This window comes from Nelusetta ayraudi, unplaced genomic scaffold (genome assembly GCF_046127955.1).
Source record: "Nelusetta ayraudi isolate G7.1 ecotype Tasmania unplaced genomic scaffold, CSIRO-AGI_Nayr_v1 ptg000004l, whole genome shotgun sequence".
Taxonomy (NCBI): domain Eukaryota; kingdom Metazoa; phylum Chordata; class Actinopteri; order Tetraodontiformes; family Monacanthidae; genus Nelusetta; species Nelusetta ayraudi.
The window spans coordinates 6,756,437-6,773,227 of NW_027466054.1; the positions used below are offsets into that span (position 1 = coordinate 6,756,437).

At 44.3% G+C, this 16,791-nt stretch overlaps 1 protein-coding gene across 1 annotated transcript in view; it reads right to left on the minus strand.

Moving 5' to 3' along the window:
- Positions 1-115: 115 nt before the first annotated feature.
- fbxo41 (F-box protein 41) overlaps positions 116-16,791 on the minus strand; it is a 40,363-nt gene continuing 23,687 nt past the window's right edge. Inside the window, exons 5-14 of the mRNA XM_076031875.1 lie at positions 12,301-12,374; positions 9,275-9,669; positions 5,788-6,023; positions 5,487-5,602; positions 4,939-5,091; positions 4,727-4,822; positions 4,523-4,641; positions 4,144-4,302; positions 3,883-3,998; positions 116-2,677 (exon numbers count right to left, since the gene is read on the minus strand). Of these exons, the coding sequence (XP_075887990.1) occupies positions 2,615-2,677; positions 3,883-3,998; positions 4,144-4,302; positions 4,523-4,641; positions 4,727-4,822; positions 4,939-5,091; positions 5,487-5,602; positions 5,788-6,023; positions 9,275-9,669; positions 12,301-12,374 (1,527 nt within the window). The 3' untranslated portion in view covers positions 116-2,614. The remainder of the gene's footprint in view (positions 2,678-3,882; positions 3,999-4,143; positions 4,303-4,522; positions 4,642-4,726; positions 4,823-4,938; positions 5,092-5,486; positions 5,603-5,787; positions 6,024-9,274; positions 9,670-12,300; positions 12,375-16,791) is intronic.

Sequence of the window (16,791 nt, forward strand, 5' to 3'; positions counted from 1 at the left end):
AACTGCAATTTCAACACTACTGTTATACATAATATAATTCTCTATATTTATCCTCCATCCCACTTTGGATTTAAAGAATGAAGAGCTGTAAAACTGTTTTCCACCCAGAAGTATGACCTTAATATTATATAACATCAAATGATGGTTTCCTTTTTTCATTTATTTCTTTTTCTTTTTTTTTCAGAATTTGTCTTTTCTACAAACATTATATACAGGTCAGCAGAGAGCGAGGGTGGGATTGTCTAAAATTGAAAATCAACAAGTGCTTTGTGTTGCGTGCCTTAGTTTTGTAAGTAGCATTGCACTGGTCTACTGTAAATGCAGTTCGCTTGAAGGAAACAGAGCGGCGGTTTAGTATCAATAATCAGTATTGGAAGAACATGAAGTGAATGGCATCCACGACTGATATCACACTTTAACCTGAAACATCATCACCCTTATATGCAGCTACACAAAATTAAAAAAACCAAAACATTTTGACTTGCAGCAGTGACCAGCAGAGCCAGTATTCAGCCTCCAGAGCCTGCCGAGCATTTCCACAGCAACGTGTCACGTTATGGCTCTGTGATTGCTAATGTCCAACAGGGTTTGCCGTGTTGAAGTTCAGTGTTTTTTTTTTTCAAGGATTGAACGGCATTGGGCTGTGCACTCGAAAGCAAATAAACACCCTCCCAATGCCACGGTTCAGTACACTGATGGTGTGTTTGGCGTCTCCGCTCTGGCCCAATGCTACTGAAACAAAGACTCTCTGAGGACACAGAATTGGAATTGCACTGAAATTGTGTTTATCAATGAGGGCCGCCACTAACGAGGATGTTTTATGCAGATTAGTCACCCGGCTTGTTCAATAATGAATTCCTGTGTAATCTAAACAAATTTCAATCAAATTAACATTGTTAACCGTTTCCTGCCTGCAAGGAAAGACGGCAGCCAGTCGATCTTTGCCATGAAAATGACTAAATAGTTGGACACCTCTTCATCTCTGATGTTATAATAGATGCTTTCCACCCTTTCCATAAGAAAGCCCTCCTCTGTAGTGTAAATGCTTTGTCCCAGTTTTGTAAGAACAAGGCCCAAACCTGTGCCGTCCCGTGAAGGACAGCATTCCCCCCCAGGCTGTGATGAAACATCACATCCTAACATAATGGTATTTTATGTCTAGAATTCCCAGAGCACTTCAGTGCCAATAGTGTCACGTGACCTGGAGGACCAAGTAACTCCACAGAAAGATGTTGGGAGTTATCGCCTGTGTACAGCAAGTATGACCACAGCAAAGTATTGCTACTTATACTTATTGAGATTCCCCCATCGTACCCCAAAACTCAAGTGTAGCGACGAATGCAGCAAATCAGACCTGAAAGTGAGTCGCAGACCTTCACCGTTTTCTGCAGTACAGCACACCAGCTGTGTAATTTGCATGGGAAAGCCAGCAGAGGGAGCCAGAGCACACAGCTCAAAATACAAACAAGTCGTTTTCTTGTTTCCTTTTCCTTCGTGTTTGTTTTTTTTTAAGTCCATGGATAAGAACTTTTAATGTGAATGGCACTGTTGACTGTGGTGACATATGAAACCCACCAGCTATATAAACACTGGAAACACGCATATTGTGCAGTAAGAGCTGCTCGCACCCAATTGCCACAGCAAAAACTGTGGGTTCCTTTTGCATTGAAGAGGCTCCTCTTTCTTTATTATTGGCACGTTGGAGGAAACTGAAGAGATTGCGGGCGCTGCTATGAATGGCACCACCTTGTTTTTTCCAGGTAAAATGGAAGAGATGCCTTAGACAGGTGGAACAGACGACGTTTTGAAATGCTCAGTTTGTGAAAGAAGCGTGAGGCTGAACTCATCAGAACTGTCAGCTTTGTGTGTTAGTCCCTTGTTCTTTTTCCAAGTGGCGGCGCTCTTTATCTTCCTGCTCGGCAGTAGCAGGCAGTAAGTGTTGGAAACTTGTCCGTGGGTCCTCAGGAACTGTTTTTCAGTCGTCGGCACTCTGCATTCGTTCATCAGCACACGCATTCAAAAAGCTCCTGTCAAAAGACTTTTAACCTTGTACTTTTGCAGAAATGTACTGTGTGTTCTCTTTATATTGTGCTCCTGCCCACGTGCTGTCGGTATTTAGAGCTGTCTCAAGGTACATGTCGCACCCTGAATGGCTCGCAGACAGTTAAGTGCAACGCTGTCACCCGGTACCGGGCTTTTGAAGGAATAGGAGCAGACTCTATGTGTTGAAACCATTCATTTTCCAGGTGAAAGCAAAAAAGGAGGAACTCGACAGTTCGGTTGGCATATTTCAGTCGCTGCTTGCCTCCAGACACATGATACACGCCGTCCAAACAAGCCTCCCGACTGATTTTCAGTGATAACCAGCGAGGGGGAGGTCTTGATTGCCTCTTCCTGGAAAAATGAAGGGACTGTTCTCTTTGAAGGTTGTTCTAGTGGAGTATGCACATGGACCTTTGAACCCTGGCAACCTTCAGCTGTATCTGTGGCTGCTGCAGATGTTCTCAGCCCCACTGCGTGGGCGTTCTTTACAGCTGTAGGCTTTTGATTGACTGGAATCAAGTGCTTTCTCTCTGGTGCCTCTCCGGGATTCGAGGAACGGACACAAAAGCTGTTAGCAGAGACTGTCCGCCTTGACGTGGAGGATTTTGGAGAAGCCGGGCCTCTTCTTCAGAGCCTGAAACAAATTAAGACATAAAAAAGGTTCTAATAGTCCTGAAAAGGCGAGTATAATGAATTAATTGAATCTTTTTTTACATCAGCCACTCAAATCCCCCTTTGTGTGTCATCTCTCAAGAGAAGTGAAAAGACGTTACACAATATGGGGCATTTAAATAAAAAGATAACCGTCTCGCATTCGTATTTGCCTCTCGAAATCCACTTCATGAAAGGTGATTAAACACTAGAGGACGTCTCTGGCTGTCTTTTCACAGAAAACATAGAGGAGGGAGCTACAAAAATAAATCGGAGCCGTTTGCAGCTTTTTGGTGGGATTGCATAACTGCTGCGAGCACACCCACCATCTTGAGCACGATATCCAAGACGATCACACTGTAAACTGACTCATAAAAACAGAACAAAAAAAGAACCTGGGATTTCACAGCTTTTCTATCTCTGTTTGTGTGTGTGCCCAGCTACACCAGTGACCCGGGCCTCTCACAGTGGGCCCCTGCCTGGCTGACTTTGCTGCAGTGCATCCGCACACTGGTGATCACTGGGACTTCAAAAGGCTGAGTCATGGTTTAAACGGTGTGCGCCCATGATAAACTTAGATGTGTTTTATCTTCAGCTTTTCCTTTTGTTAGTCATATGCACGATGGCGGTGCAATGTTAAGAGGAAATGGCTGGAAAAAGACACTCAAGCTTTTATAGAAGGTTGACGTCAATTAACTTGTACAAACTTCCTGTTCACCGAGTCAAGGGTGACGTGGTTGTCTGTTAGTTAGTTTGCTTCTTTTAACACATTCACAAATTTTCATCTAATCATTGCACTTTAGCCAGGATCCAGAATAGCTAGAATTTGCTTCAAAAGATACATAATTGTAGAAATGTGCCTTGTATGATGTCACAAAGACCATCAACAACTCTGCAAAGTTGTTGGGTGTCAGCCAACAGATTTTTTGTTTTGTTTAATTATTATTTATGTGACACTAACCCCCTGGAACTGAAAGAAAATATCTTTAAAAAATAGTATGGTGTGGGGCCTTTCATGATCATGGCTTACCGTGTACACATCAATCAATCGTGTACGTTCTTCATAATTTATATACAGCATATACACTCAGTCAGGAACTGAGACCCTTTAATTTCAACTGCTTGAAAAGAAAAATGTTCAGGTGCTTAAATATCACAAATTCAATGTAAGGCAGAAGGAGTTGTTACCTGCAGCTTGTTGACCATCTCGTCAAATAGTTTTCTTGCCTCAGGGCTGTTGGGGTCCTCAAAGTAATCTTCTATACCAATCTGAACCACAACGGACTTCAGGTTGCGGCAAACGCCTACACATATGGAACAAGGATTCAGTCAGCATTAGATATCTAGGTGTTATATAGCACTGGCGGTGGAGAGATGCTCAGTAATTTAACTGACATGGTCCTATAGGTGGTTTCAGCTTTAACTGACACTGTCAGTCTTCATACTCACTGTTGAAGTGGAGCAGTGCCTTCGGGGTGACAGGCGTGGAGGTGAGCACAAGCATCTCCAGGCCTTTCAAGCCCTCTCTGCAGACCTCTGCTGCCACCTCCTGGTTGATCTCACTCACGTGATCCAACTCCAGAACCTGCAGGCGCATGCAGTTCCTCGCTGGAGCCAAGTGAGGGAGAAACACAGGGGGAGTGGGCGGGGTGTGTTAGTGTGAAAATAAACAAATACCAGCGGGCAGATGGCAATGTTCAATCACTTTCATTTGATTTGACATTAGCCTCTAGAAAAAACAGTGCAACGATGTGATTAGCATTCCAAGTTTTCACACGTCTGTTCAACAATAGCAAAAACTGGCTGTTCCACATCATGCCAGATTTACCTAATGAGGCCAGACCCTGAACGCCACATCCAGCCCCACCCACACCGAGGGCGCGGAGGTGTGGCCAACATCTTCCAATTGTCTGCAGGCACCTGTTGCTGAAACGGGCAGGTTGTTGGCTGAAGGAGACAAGGTGCAGTCAGTCAGTGACTTAATGACCAGCAATACACACAGTTGGACATGCAGAATGTCTGTGTCTATTACCATGGGTGTAATGGCGCGACCTGCAGTGAGATTATGTCTCTACAACCTGCTCCCAAGGCCCAGATCACCTCTTGGCCGACCGGGTCAGTGGCGCTCCTGAGGGGGGGCAATTACATGACACACACACGGCATTGTCAGACCCACCACTGGGGTGTAGATGAACGAGGGCGATGGTCACTTGGGGTCTCTGCGTGACCTGGCAGCCGACCCACCTGTAGGTTACAGCCTGCAGAGCCCGGCAGTAGCAGCTGGCCAGCCAGAGGGAGCGGTCGGTCAGCAGGTTGGGGCAGTGGGAGATCTTCAGAATCAGCAGGTTGCTTCCCGAGGCCTTCAGCAGCGCCTCCAGACCTTCCTCCAGACAGCCACTGAGATGCAAAAGGGAGACGAAGGCTCCACATAAAGTGAATGCTGTACTTCCAGTGGCAGCGCGTGCACGAGCCAAACAGTCTGAAAGAGGCCGGCGCTCTCTGTCAGACCTCACGCACAACTTCAAGATGCGGCAGTAACTTTGAACAGGAGGCAAACTCTGATAATGTCCGCGCCAATCACAATCAAACCCACGTCTAGACTTTTGATTTATTCACTCATGTTCCTCTTGTCAGCCTCCCCTCATCAATCACCGCCGGAGAGTGGTTTGAGATGCGGAGCACGACACAATAATAGAATAGTTAATTGGATTAGGTCCCCTGAAAGGACCGGCGTTCTGCGCAGCTTTTTCGCAGCTCGTCCTCCATCGCGCGTGCAGCAAGGAGAGTCTCACCGTGTGCTTTTCAGGTAATCCTCCTTGCTTTCCTTCTTCCCTCGCTGTCTCGGTTTAAGGTTTTGCAGGATGAGCGAGTGCGTCTGAGTGCACCACTGGGACAGGATGCTCAGAAACTGCGGGGAGAAACACGGAGATTAATTGGGTAAATCTCATTTGTGGTAAAAAAAAAAAAAAAGAAAAGAAAAAAGAAGGGAAATCTAGCTCAGTGCACCTCAACTTGCTGCTTGGTAAATCCCCCTGGCAGACCACACACACACACACACACACACACATATACAGTGATTATGGGATTACGCACCTTGGAAGAAATGCGAGCGTTCTCCAGCAGCACTCTGGTCCACACGGCGGGGTGGCGGGCCACGAACCTCCAGTCCCGGCAGACCTCTGCGGCTCTCAGCAGGGTTTTGGTGTCCAGGTAGGTGAAGATGCAGAAGAGGGCTGCGCGCATCTTCAGGATCTCCGGGCTGATCACCTCGTTGGATTTGGAGGGGCTCTTTTCGTGGCGGCACGGCTTGTATACACCGTCAGGACGTCCTGCGGGAAGACGGAAGCCTTGAGTGAAGCAGTCGTGAAAAAGAGTTTTAACTTGCAATAATGTGAGGGCTGTTGGAAATATGTGAAAATATTATGAACCTGAGGACATGTTTAAAGATATTCCCATGTATAATGCAATTATTTCTGTAGACTGAACTTTACTTTAAACTGTTGGTCTATCAAAGAGTGATACCAATGGCTTGCCCTTGTTTGGCTGCACACACTATCCTGTTTACTCTTCAGTCATTGCCAGGAGGAAGTGATCCTGAACACGAGAAAAGCTGCTGCTGTCAAGCCTACAGTATATACCGACATCAAGCGCTCAAAAGTCCTTAAAAACGACGAGCAGGCAGCTGCCTCACAGGCCAAACACAAGCTGCTGAAATAGAAAAAATAGCGGAGGAAATAAATGAGCTTTTTAACCTCAGCTGACTGCAGTTCTGCCTCCCATTCTACCCATCACTCCCAGTGTTCATCACTTCCAGCAAATAATAACCTGTCAAGAATCTGTATTTGGCAACATACATCCTTGCTATTGTTGTGTGTGCTGGCTGACTTCACACCCTATTACCATTACAACTTTATATATGTTGAATATACTGACACAAGCGCTTCTTTTGACTACATTTCTTTTGTTTGATCATTCCCTTTAGTAACTCCTCACACACAATGATAACTGATATATTTCCTATAAACTAAAACTGATTCGTTTGGACATAAATTAACTGATAAATGATAACTTTCAAATCAAAGCCCTTGTATATTTAAAAAAAATAGATCAAGTGGACTATTTTAGTTGAGATGCACTTTTCTAAAGCAGATCAACGTCACCTAAAACCACATTCCTAGCCACATGGTGGCGCCAAACTGCAAGAAAACCATTCATGAGATTATATAATTTCCTTCTTCCTTCTCTCGTTTCATTTCATTCTCTGTTTTTCTCCCTAGCCACTAATGCCATGTGTTCGGTCCAAAGCCCGAGTCATATTCCTTCAAGCAGGATCGCTCCGAGATGATTCACTTCATCTTTGGCCTTGGAAGGCGTTTGCTTGAAACCATCAGGGCTTTGAACCATTGCTTCCACGCTCTTCTCTTCTCTCCCTCTTTCTTTCTCACACACACCCCACCTACGCTCAAGACTGCCACAGGAGCTAAAAAAGCCAATCCGTGTGTTGCATGCTGGGAGGGGTGTTTGTAGATGCGTGCCATCTGATTGAAACATGGAAACATGGCAAAAAAAATAATTGCCCCAATAAGGAGAACTACGTCAGAGCAGAGGAATGCCAGTCACATGTTGGCGTGCGACGGGAGAAAATCTCAGCGTTAACGAGGTTGTCACGGAGGAATACGATCTTGTCACGGATCTCCGGCCCTGTTTCGCTCCTTCCCAGAGTGCATCAGTGCACCTGGTGTGTGAGAGGAGGCCCGCAAGGAGCACAAGCAGTTATTTTATCATGATGTCCAATCTGTGCATTCATAACCGGTGCCCTGATATGGCTCACATTTAGCATTTAAAGGTTCCTTTCGGTGAAGAAACATAGGAAGGAAAAAAGATTTCTAAAATATTTCTAACTTGCAGACATCCAAAGCACAGCATTGTGAAACTATAGTTTAAGAACTGCACCGTGCATATCTAACACACAAGGTTATGTTCCCGTCAATCCCCTCACAATGAGCTAATGGATGAGAAGCACATGCAGCAGGACCATCCGTGGGGGCAGTGTTGAGCAGCGTACCCACAAGTCCAACCAGACCAACAAAACACCACATGCGTGTTATTTTTGGTACGTAGTTTGTCGTTATGCCATCAGGGCGCAGCGACGGACATCTGGTACACCAGACACGCATCAGAGGGGCTCAGCACCAGTGAGGTGGCAGCAAAGGAACAGCAGAGAGCCTGTCAGACCAGCGCTCCCAGTGTGGACTAACAATTATTTGAGTTTGACACCCATTCAAACTCAAAAAGGGAAGTGATGCCTGAATTAAGTGGCAGTTATGACATAAAGCACACTCTCCCACTGCCAAAGACAAAGAAAGCACAAAGTTAAGTTCCTTAACACATCAATGGACTCATACTAGTTGTACTTTGTCTCTCTTATAAATATCTCTACCTGATAATGTGGTGTTAATGTTGCATTTTGGTGATATATTAATAAATGCACAGAAATAGTTCAGCTAATATCATTTCACGTCAGGAAGTCCAAATGAAAACATTCTACTTTTGAAAAAAAAAATCTCCATCTGTATTAACGCATGTGTGACGCGATGTTGATGCACTGGGCGCCTCTGACTAGGTAGCAGCATGATGAAACAACCATAAAGCGCGAGTCATTTTTCAGTGTACTTGCAATGTTGTGTCAACACCCTGCAGCGGCTCGTTCCTGCGTGTTCAGGGACGGTGTGCACGTGTGCTGCGGCCAGCAGCAGCTCCGGCAGCAGCAGCAGCAGCTCCAGCAGCAGCAGCTCCAGCAGCAGCAGCGCCGCGGCTGAGACGCAACCTGACCCACATCCACGTCTGCACCGTGCTCACACAGGAGGCATTTTAAGGCCTGCACACTGTGAATCCTTGAGTCTGAGCTGCTGGATGGCCCTTAGATAAGCGTGTGTGTGTGTGTGTGTGTGTGTGTGTTTGTATAAAAATAAGTGGTGTGAAGTTGTCCTGTGCAACGGTGGTTTTCCAAAATAGGGGAAATGGCCCCCTCGGGGGAGCAGCGGAAAAGATAAGAAATAAATAAATAAATATTATAATATATAATAACTATTATTCAGCAATTATTGTTTAATCATTATTATTAAATATAATCTACAATAATATATCACACGATTACCTGCCACTCAAAAACATTGTTAATAGTGTCACGCGTGACGTTTGCGCCATTTATCAAAGTGATTTGCTCCTCAAGCTAGCCTAGCTAGTGCACAATGGTCAGGTTTGCGACAAAGAGACCAAAGGAACACACAGACGCCCCGGCTGGGGAAGACACTGCTGCAAAAAAAGCTCAGAATTGGCCAACTAAAGTCTGAAAATATGAGGCAGCACAGCCAGACAGAAAATTGGGTATGATGATCAGCGTCAGTTGATAGGATTGTTATTCCAAACAAATGTAACAATTATTGAATAGCAAATAAAAGTAGGAAAAAACATTTCAAAAGTGGATGATGATATTTTGTAGCATTGTGTGTTGGTTTGTAAATGGGTTCCCCGGCTAGAAGCTAATGCTGTTTGGGAGGTCCTGCTGCAGAGCGCTAACCTGGGTTGGGTCGGTATCCTGCCCTGCTGTGGTGGGGATAGGGAGCGGCAGACTGCTGGACCTCCGCCACGGCCCTCCTCTCCTGCTCCCACATCTCCACCTCCGACTCGGTGGTCCTGGAGGCTACGTCGGACACGTCCCCCTCCTCGCCCTCCGTGCTGTTCCTGTAGGGCCGCCGCTGCCAGTTCTGGATGGCCTGCTTCCGGAGACCCCAGTTCCTCGATCCAACGCCACCGCCGCTGCATCCGGGGGAGCGCTCGTAACCGGCCTCACCCAGCCGGCACTGCATGTGATAGTACTGCGCCTCGCTGTACTCCTCCATGGGATGCATCTCCATGCTGTCGCTGTCGTAACCTCCAGAACCCTGCGAGACAGATTTGATTCTGCCCGAGGCTCTGCAAAAGACAAGAGCGGACGTAGATTGGAACATTGATTTTGTCAAGGATAATCTCTTGGGCAACAACTACTATGCAATCTTTGTTGCAATCTCCCTGCTGAGCATATTTATTTCATTATGTATGGTCCGAACAACCTGATGTTTTTCTTAATTCTCTGCTTTTCTTTTCACAATTTCTTATGATATAAAATGTCTGTAGACGCCCCTCCCCCTTGTTTGCAAAAACAATAAAAATGTTGATAAAAAGGACAACACTGTGGTGCAGTGTTTAGCACTGTTGCCCCCACAGTCCAAAAAAAAACATGTGTGTTTTGAGAACTTTAAATTGTTCATGGGTGTGCGTGTGTGTGTGAATGGTTCTTTGTCTTTGCCTTGAGAGGTTCCAGCAAAACCCCCGTGACCCTGAGTGCAGGAGTAAGTGGGGATGAAAGATGAATGAATGAATAATATAAATAAAGAGCCCCAAAATTCAAGACAGAAAGAGGCTACGCATTTTCCATTTCCCTTCCTTCACATCTTGTAAACTCTCAGCTGAACCATCGCGAGTGTTTCTGAGAAAAACACTGAACGTTACTCGTTGTGTCTCCGAGGGCTCTTTGGCAAAACGCGACACCTTTAATGTCCACTGGGGGAGAAGAGAACGGGAGGGTTGCTGTTTCACTGTAGAGAGGTGGGTGCACTTGTAAAAACCCAAACAGATCTATATATAATTTAGCCGTAGGAGGATTTACTGCGGAATGAGAGCGGCTTTGTCCACGCGTACCGCTGCATTCCTTGAGATAACCTTCCAGTCAATACAAGTAATGAGCACTTAAATAACAGTCTCACACTGCTGGGCCATTTTTTCTCACGCTTTTTTCTTTTGCTCCTCTCTCCCACATCAGAAGACGAGAGAGGGTTGGAAGCAACACTCATCATTTTAGGAGCAAAACTGTAGAAGGAGCACGGATGAGACAGCAGGTACAGTTTGTCACTGCTGAAAGGAAGAGTGCGTCTCAGAGGAGGAGACGAGGGGTTATGCAACAGACGAGTGTGTGTGTTTGTGATTCCAACCACTCAAACTGGGTTAGAGTTATGAGTCATTACACATTTAGAAGCTAGTTTCAAAGGAGGTGAAAACACTTTTAGTCCTACATGCACATTCAGGTAAGAGAATAATGGTGTGATGTAAATCGGTCATTAGATCATATATAGACAATAGGATATAAATATAAATAAATATGTATATACAGTATATATATGTATATACTGTATATACAGTATATATATATATATATATATATATATATAAATATATATATATATATACATATATATATATATACATATATATATATATATATATATATATATATATATATATATATATATATATATATACTGTATATACAGTATATGTACAGTATATAGCCTCAGAGCCCACAGAACCAACAGCTGGCAGGCAGAGGTACTTATGTGCTATCAGTTCCCTTTGTGACATCACAAAAAGGTGGTACTTGAAGTCTTTCAGCACCTTTTAAAAAGTTCAATTTCCTAATATTTGTGGAGTTCATCGACAGTTTAGATTCTAGAAAAAACAATTATTGTTAGAAATCACTGCTCGGTATGCCGTCTTTTAAATGCTGAGATATTGACAGGTGTTTTATTTTCCAAACCAGCAGATTTAGGCAGCCGAGCGGGATATAAATTGACACAAGTCTCAAGAACAACGTGTCATAGACATGAATATGACCTTTCATACATCCTGTTTGCAGACCAAAATAACCGGAGGACAGACGGCTGGGAGCGTATGTGTGTGTTCGTAAACGCTCCGGTGGGGAACACTGCGCAGATTTTCTGTGACGTCATGATCAGAGACACATTCACACAGCAGCTCGGAAGGACAGTCGGGTTAGTCAGAGGTTTGTTCATCTGAACCACCCTGAAAGAGAGCCAGAATCACTTGAGCTGCACCTCAGCGCCACTTTCATCACACATCGCACTCTTCTTTACTGCAATATGCTATCAACCAGTGTGCTGGAGTACAGCCCCATTTTAACAACACTGAGGAAAACAACAATTATTTGGATTTTTTTTTCTCGCAAAAATGATTCCATGGTGCACCTTCCTTTTGAGGGAACGGAAAATGAATCGTTTATTGCGTTGCTAAGAAGCGCAGCCCCACGTTACAGTACAGGGAGAGTGTGACAGTGTACAAGGGTACACGCTGCAACTACGGCCATTTGTTTGTGTGTTTTTCTGAGGTGCAGTAAGAAAAAAACCAATGGCCTATGGCAACAAAAGCGGTGGAGGAGATTTAAAAGCCACGGGAGCCGAGAGCCTTGGCTTTATTTCCACATAACTGTCAGGCTGTGTTTCATTACTCTCATAAGGTTAGAAAGATGAAGTGCACTGAATTCTCCTGACAGCCTGAGTCCAGTCTCAGAAATCTCCAGGAGGATCAGAAGGCCGGAACATTTTTTTTGAAGTAAACAAACTGACAGAACAAAATAAATAAATAAATAAATAAATAAACTGAAAAGGAACTTGTTTTGATTTCTCTCCCTCTCAGTCGGTGGAGCTTTACACAGCATTGGAGTTGTCACGGAAAGCAGTTGGGGGGAAAATATGTGGGACTGGGTTGACGTACCCTGTGCTCGGGGAGGAGCGCCGGTCGGACACTTGGTACACACCTCTGGTGCTCCCGGACAGGCTGGAGTTCCTCTGGAAGATACAAAACATGGAGGAGAGCCACATTAGTGAGGTAGGGGCTGGAGGGTCTCTTGATTCTGCAGAAAAGATGCAGAGAATGGGCCCCACGCCAGTTTACACTCCAGCAGGTTGTCTTGATTTTGTCCACGAGCCTAAATTGCATTTAGTCGCTGTCATGTGATTGGCTGGTTTTTATCAAAGTGCAGTTGAACAGTTGTATCTAATGAAATAAGGAAGTGGGGGAGCGAGATTTGTTATGCAGCAGCCCAAACTGCAACATAACAAAATGGTAATAAAACTTGTTTGATTTTATTTTCTCAAATCTTGAGGATATTTTGCAGATGCAAGATCAAACTGCATATTCTTGCTGAGAGTTCAGATGAGAGTTCAGATGAGCCGCATATCACTGATGCTGCCCGCACAGATAAAAGTGTCTTTTCTCATCTGGCTATGCTGTCTTTGAAAGTTGGATGGTTTTTACACATTGATGCACTGCCTGAAACATTGTGGGCCAACGGACACGGACATACTACAAATAATTATATAATGATGAAGGAGTATTAAACAGCAAAACATCATCAAAACTTAAAAATAGAAAATGAAAGCATCTGCATGCATGAAGCTACAGGTTAGAATCCCTCAAGTGTGTTTTGTTGGTGAAGTGCGGCCTCACAATCTTGACTAGCCTGACACCAAAATCCTCCAAGCCGCTGTTTAATACTTCACTCAAAGCCGCCTGTGCACTGAACCCGCGCGTGTGTGCGTGTGTGTGCTCGTGCTAAAAGCTGTTAGTGTGTGTGAAGTGTTGCCAGGTGGAAATTCAGGGAAAGAAAAACGTGCACAAACACGGACGATGTATCTCTCTCTCTCTCTCTCTCTCTCTCTCTCTTTCTCTTTCTCTCTTTCTCTTTCTCTCTCTCTCTCTCTCTCTTTCTCTTTCTCTTTCTCTCTCTCTCTCTCTTTCTCTTTCTCTTTCTCTTTCTCTCTCTCTCTCTCTCTCTCTCTTTCTCTTTCTCTCTCTCTCTCTCTCTCTCTCTCTCTCTCTCTCTCTCTCTCTCTCTCTCTCTCTCTCTCTCTCTCTCTCTCTCTCTCTCTCTCTCTCTCTCTCTCTCTCTCTCCGCCACTGCTACAAAAGGCGCGGCTTGTTCCTGGGCTGCAGCCAGAGAAAATGGATGGCGGACGAAAGAGGAAAAACATCATCCATGACTCTCGGTGCTGCTGGACATCCAGCAGTGAGGGCAGAAGTCTCCCACTGAGCAATGCATCCAAACTACATTTCTCGTTAAAAAAGAAAAAAAAAACAACTGAGGTGGCAAAAGCATTCACATTCTGCACAAAGTAAATACTTTGGTCAAAAATGCTCTGGTAAAAATGCTGGTAAGAGTGAAAGGACTGTTTTAACTCATTTACTCAAGTAAAAGTAAGAAAGTACATGTTCTCAAATGCACTTAAGCAAAAAGTCGATACGTTGTTGCGATGAATGAAATATTACAATTCATAAGGTACTCTAAAATAATCTCCCCCTAAAATATGATCAAGTTTTATATTGACCTATACAAGAGCATAGCTCAAATAGCTCCACTTCAAGCAACAACAACTATAAATGAGTAATAAGTGAATTACTTTAAGCAGAATTTGGATCTTTTTCACACTTTTAAACACAAAAAGTAACAGGCATGTTTTTCCAATATCAAGGAGTAGACAGAGTAAGAATTACAGACATTTGGGTACAAAAACGTAGGGAGTAAAAGTAGAAAATCAAGTACTGTAACAAAGTATTTGTACTTTGCTACTTCCCTGAAAAATAACCTGCCCCAAAATAACCAAACCAAACCACAAATCCGGCCAACTAAATTCAGCCCTGGAAGGCAACGCGGGCGTCAGGACGCTATCTTTATCTCACACATTTTGTGACGAAGCGAATTAGACTCAGCTCGGGGATGAACAAGAGGGGGAGCAGGAAGCCAGTCGTCAGACACTGCCGCCCCCCCACCCCCTACCGCCACCACCGCCACCGCCTTTTCCCGAAATAGCCGTGTGTTTCGGTGAGCTGCCTCCTGGGAGCCGACGGGGGCCGAGAGCGCTCGCAGATGCCGTGACGGAGGTCAGGAGCACGCAGGGAGGGAGAGTCTTGGCTGAGGTGGCTGAGGTGGCCGAGATGCTGCGTCGGCGGGGCGTCAGGAGGTTGGACTTCCCTTGACGAGCCAACTGGGTGCCAACCAGCCCCGCGCCTCCACGCTCACACGTTTGTCACGTCCATTTTTTTTTTTCGCCACTCCCCAAAAGCGGCCGATGCCTGATCGGAAAAGTGGGTCCCTCTAAATTTGACGTAAGCAGCCGCTGAGGTCAGTCACAGGTCAGAGTGAAAAAGAAGGCGGCGCTGCATGTTTGGAGGCCTGGAGAGAGTAACTGAATGTGCTGGGGATCCAGATGAGTGGGGGGGGGTAAATTCAGATTACCGGGACCAACTGACTTGAAGGGAACGTCGCACTTCCTCACGTCCCACAATTAAAGCTAATCATCATGCCTTTTAAAATCTGAGGTTGGCAGGAATCAAGTGATGAATAAGAAAGCTCTCTTTTAAAATCTGGCCTGTGAGGTGCTGTTTGAGGAACAGGGGGTGGGGGGGGGGGACATTATTTTACAAAATTAAAGATTTTTTAAAATTTGTACCCACAGATAAAAGCGGAAACCGAAACATTCACACTACTAAGACGTTGGTAATGACAAGAAGATAAAAGTAGTAATGGTTTAGAACGTTCTTATGATATGATTTGTTTCCATAATAAGCACTATAGAATGCAAGTGAGAAAATTGCACTGAAAAACCACAAACTGCATCTTCGGTGTTTTGTTTTTTTTATCATTTATGACATTTTAAAACCAAACCAACGTCATTTCTTTCAAACAGATCAAATAGGTTATCATGAGGAACTTTCACCTCAAGGCATCACGGTGCAGAGAGGTATCTGTGGCTGTCACTGCTTATTTTCCCACTCAGTGGCGGTGACCTGACGGTGCGACTCGCACAGCGAATCTCTCACATAAAAACGAAGCGGCCAGATTCTCTTCACCAACGTTCGGCAGCGGCAGGAAGTGGTTTCTATGGCAGCGCACACATTTATGCAACGACACATGTCGCAGCTTTTTCATCCTCATTTGAATAGCAGACATTTATGAAAATCGGTGTGTTTTCGATGGTTTGCCACTGTTTGAATACAGTGAGGATGGGATGATCAAATCTGCAGAGTTTGGGCACAAAAGGCCCGATGATTAGTTTATGCAGCACAAGGAACCAAACTGATTGCATCAACAGTCGCTCTGTAATGTCTATGACTGAAGAGTCAACTGAATGAAAAATAATGATGTTGTTATTGCCGGCTATCTGAATTTAGCATTATGACTTAATTATGATAATAAAGTATATAAGAAGGAAACTAAGGTTACATTCACACTGCAAGCTAAAGGGGCCCAAATCTGACTTTGTGCCGGGATCAATCTTTTTTAGCAGGGGTTCTATTATTACAAACTGACTTTTTTTCAGCTTTTTTAAGTGCATTTTTGCATTACTGGTATGCCAGTAATGATGTATGCCAAGTATGAAAAATGACAACTTGTTTACAGATAGAGCAAGTGGGGTGGGGGTTGGCTGAGTGAAAGAAGCACTTGTTTTGCAAGACCTGTGCAGCTTTTATGTGCAAACAAACCTTGTATATTGTTGGAAGTAAATCTTCAAAATGAATGTATCAATTCTGGAAACGGCCATGATAGGGCGGCTATAAAAGAGACCCAGTCTGTTTTCAGTCCTTCATCGGCTACATATCTGATGTTTCGTGATGAGATGTCAGCACCTGAACAGTAATGTTGCATTTCACCTGGATTTTAAGACATTTGAAATTGAATGAAACTCATCATGACAAACAAATTAGTGGATTTCTTTCTACAGTTCATAATTTACGATCAGTTTAGAATCACAATAATTAACCAAAGCGCTGCGTTGAGTGTCTGGTTTTGTCTTGTCAGCATTATTAATGATTTCAATTCTGTTGTATGAAAACATGGTAAAGGCTCGGACGGCTCCCGCTTGTCTTCTCAGGGGTATTAAAGTCTATTAAGGGTTTGTCCTGTTGCCTTTTAGAGCCGCTCGAGTCAATATAATCAATGCTTGTCCAACATTCTAGAGCAACAGTCTTGTGAGTCAAGGACTGGCTCACTGCGCCCATGGCGAGTGCATAAATAGAAATAATAGACGCAGAAAGAAGTCTGTAATTGGACAACTTTGACCATCCTTGTCCAAGTCGGTTGAATCCAGGCAGGAAATGGCATGGCAGGCATTTTAATTACATATAGTATATGTACATATAAGATTATATAATATCTGTATTATAGGGCTGACAACAAACTGAAATCCAGCTTCGTGCTAATGAGAA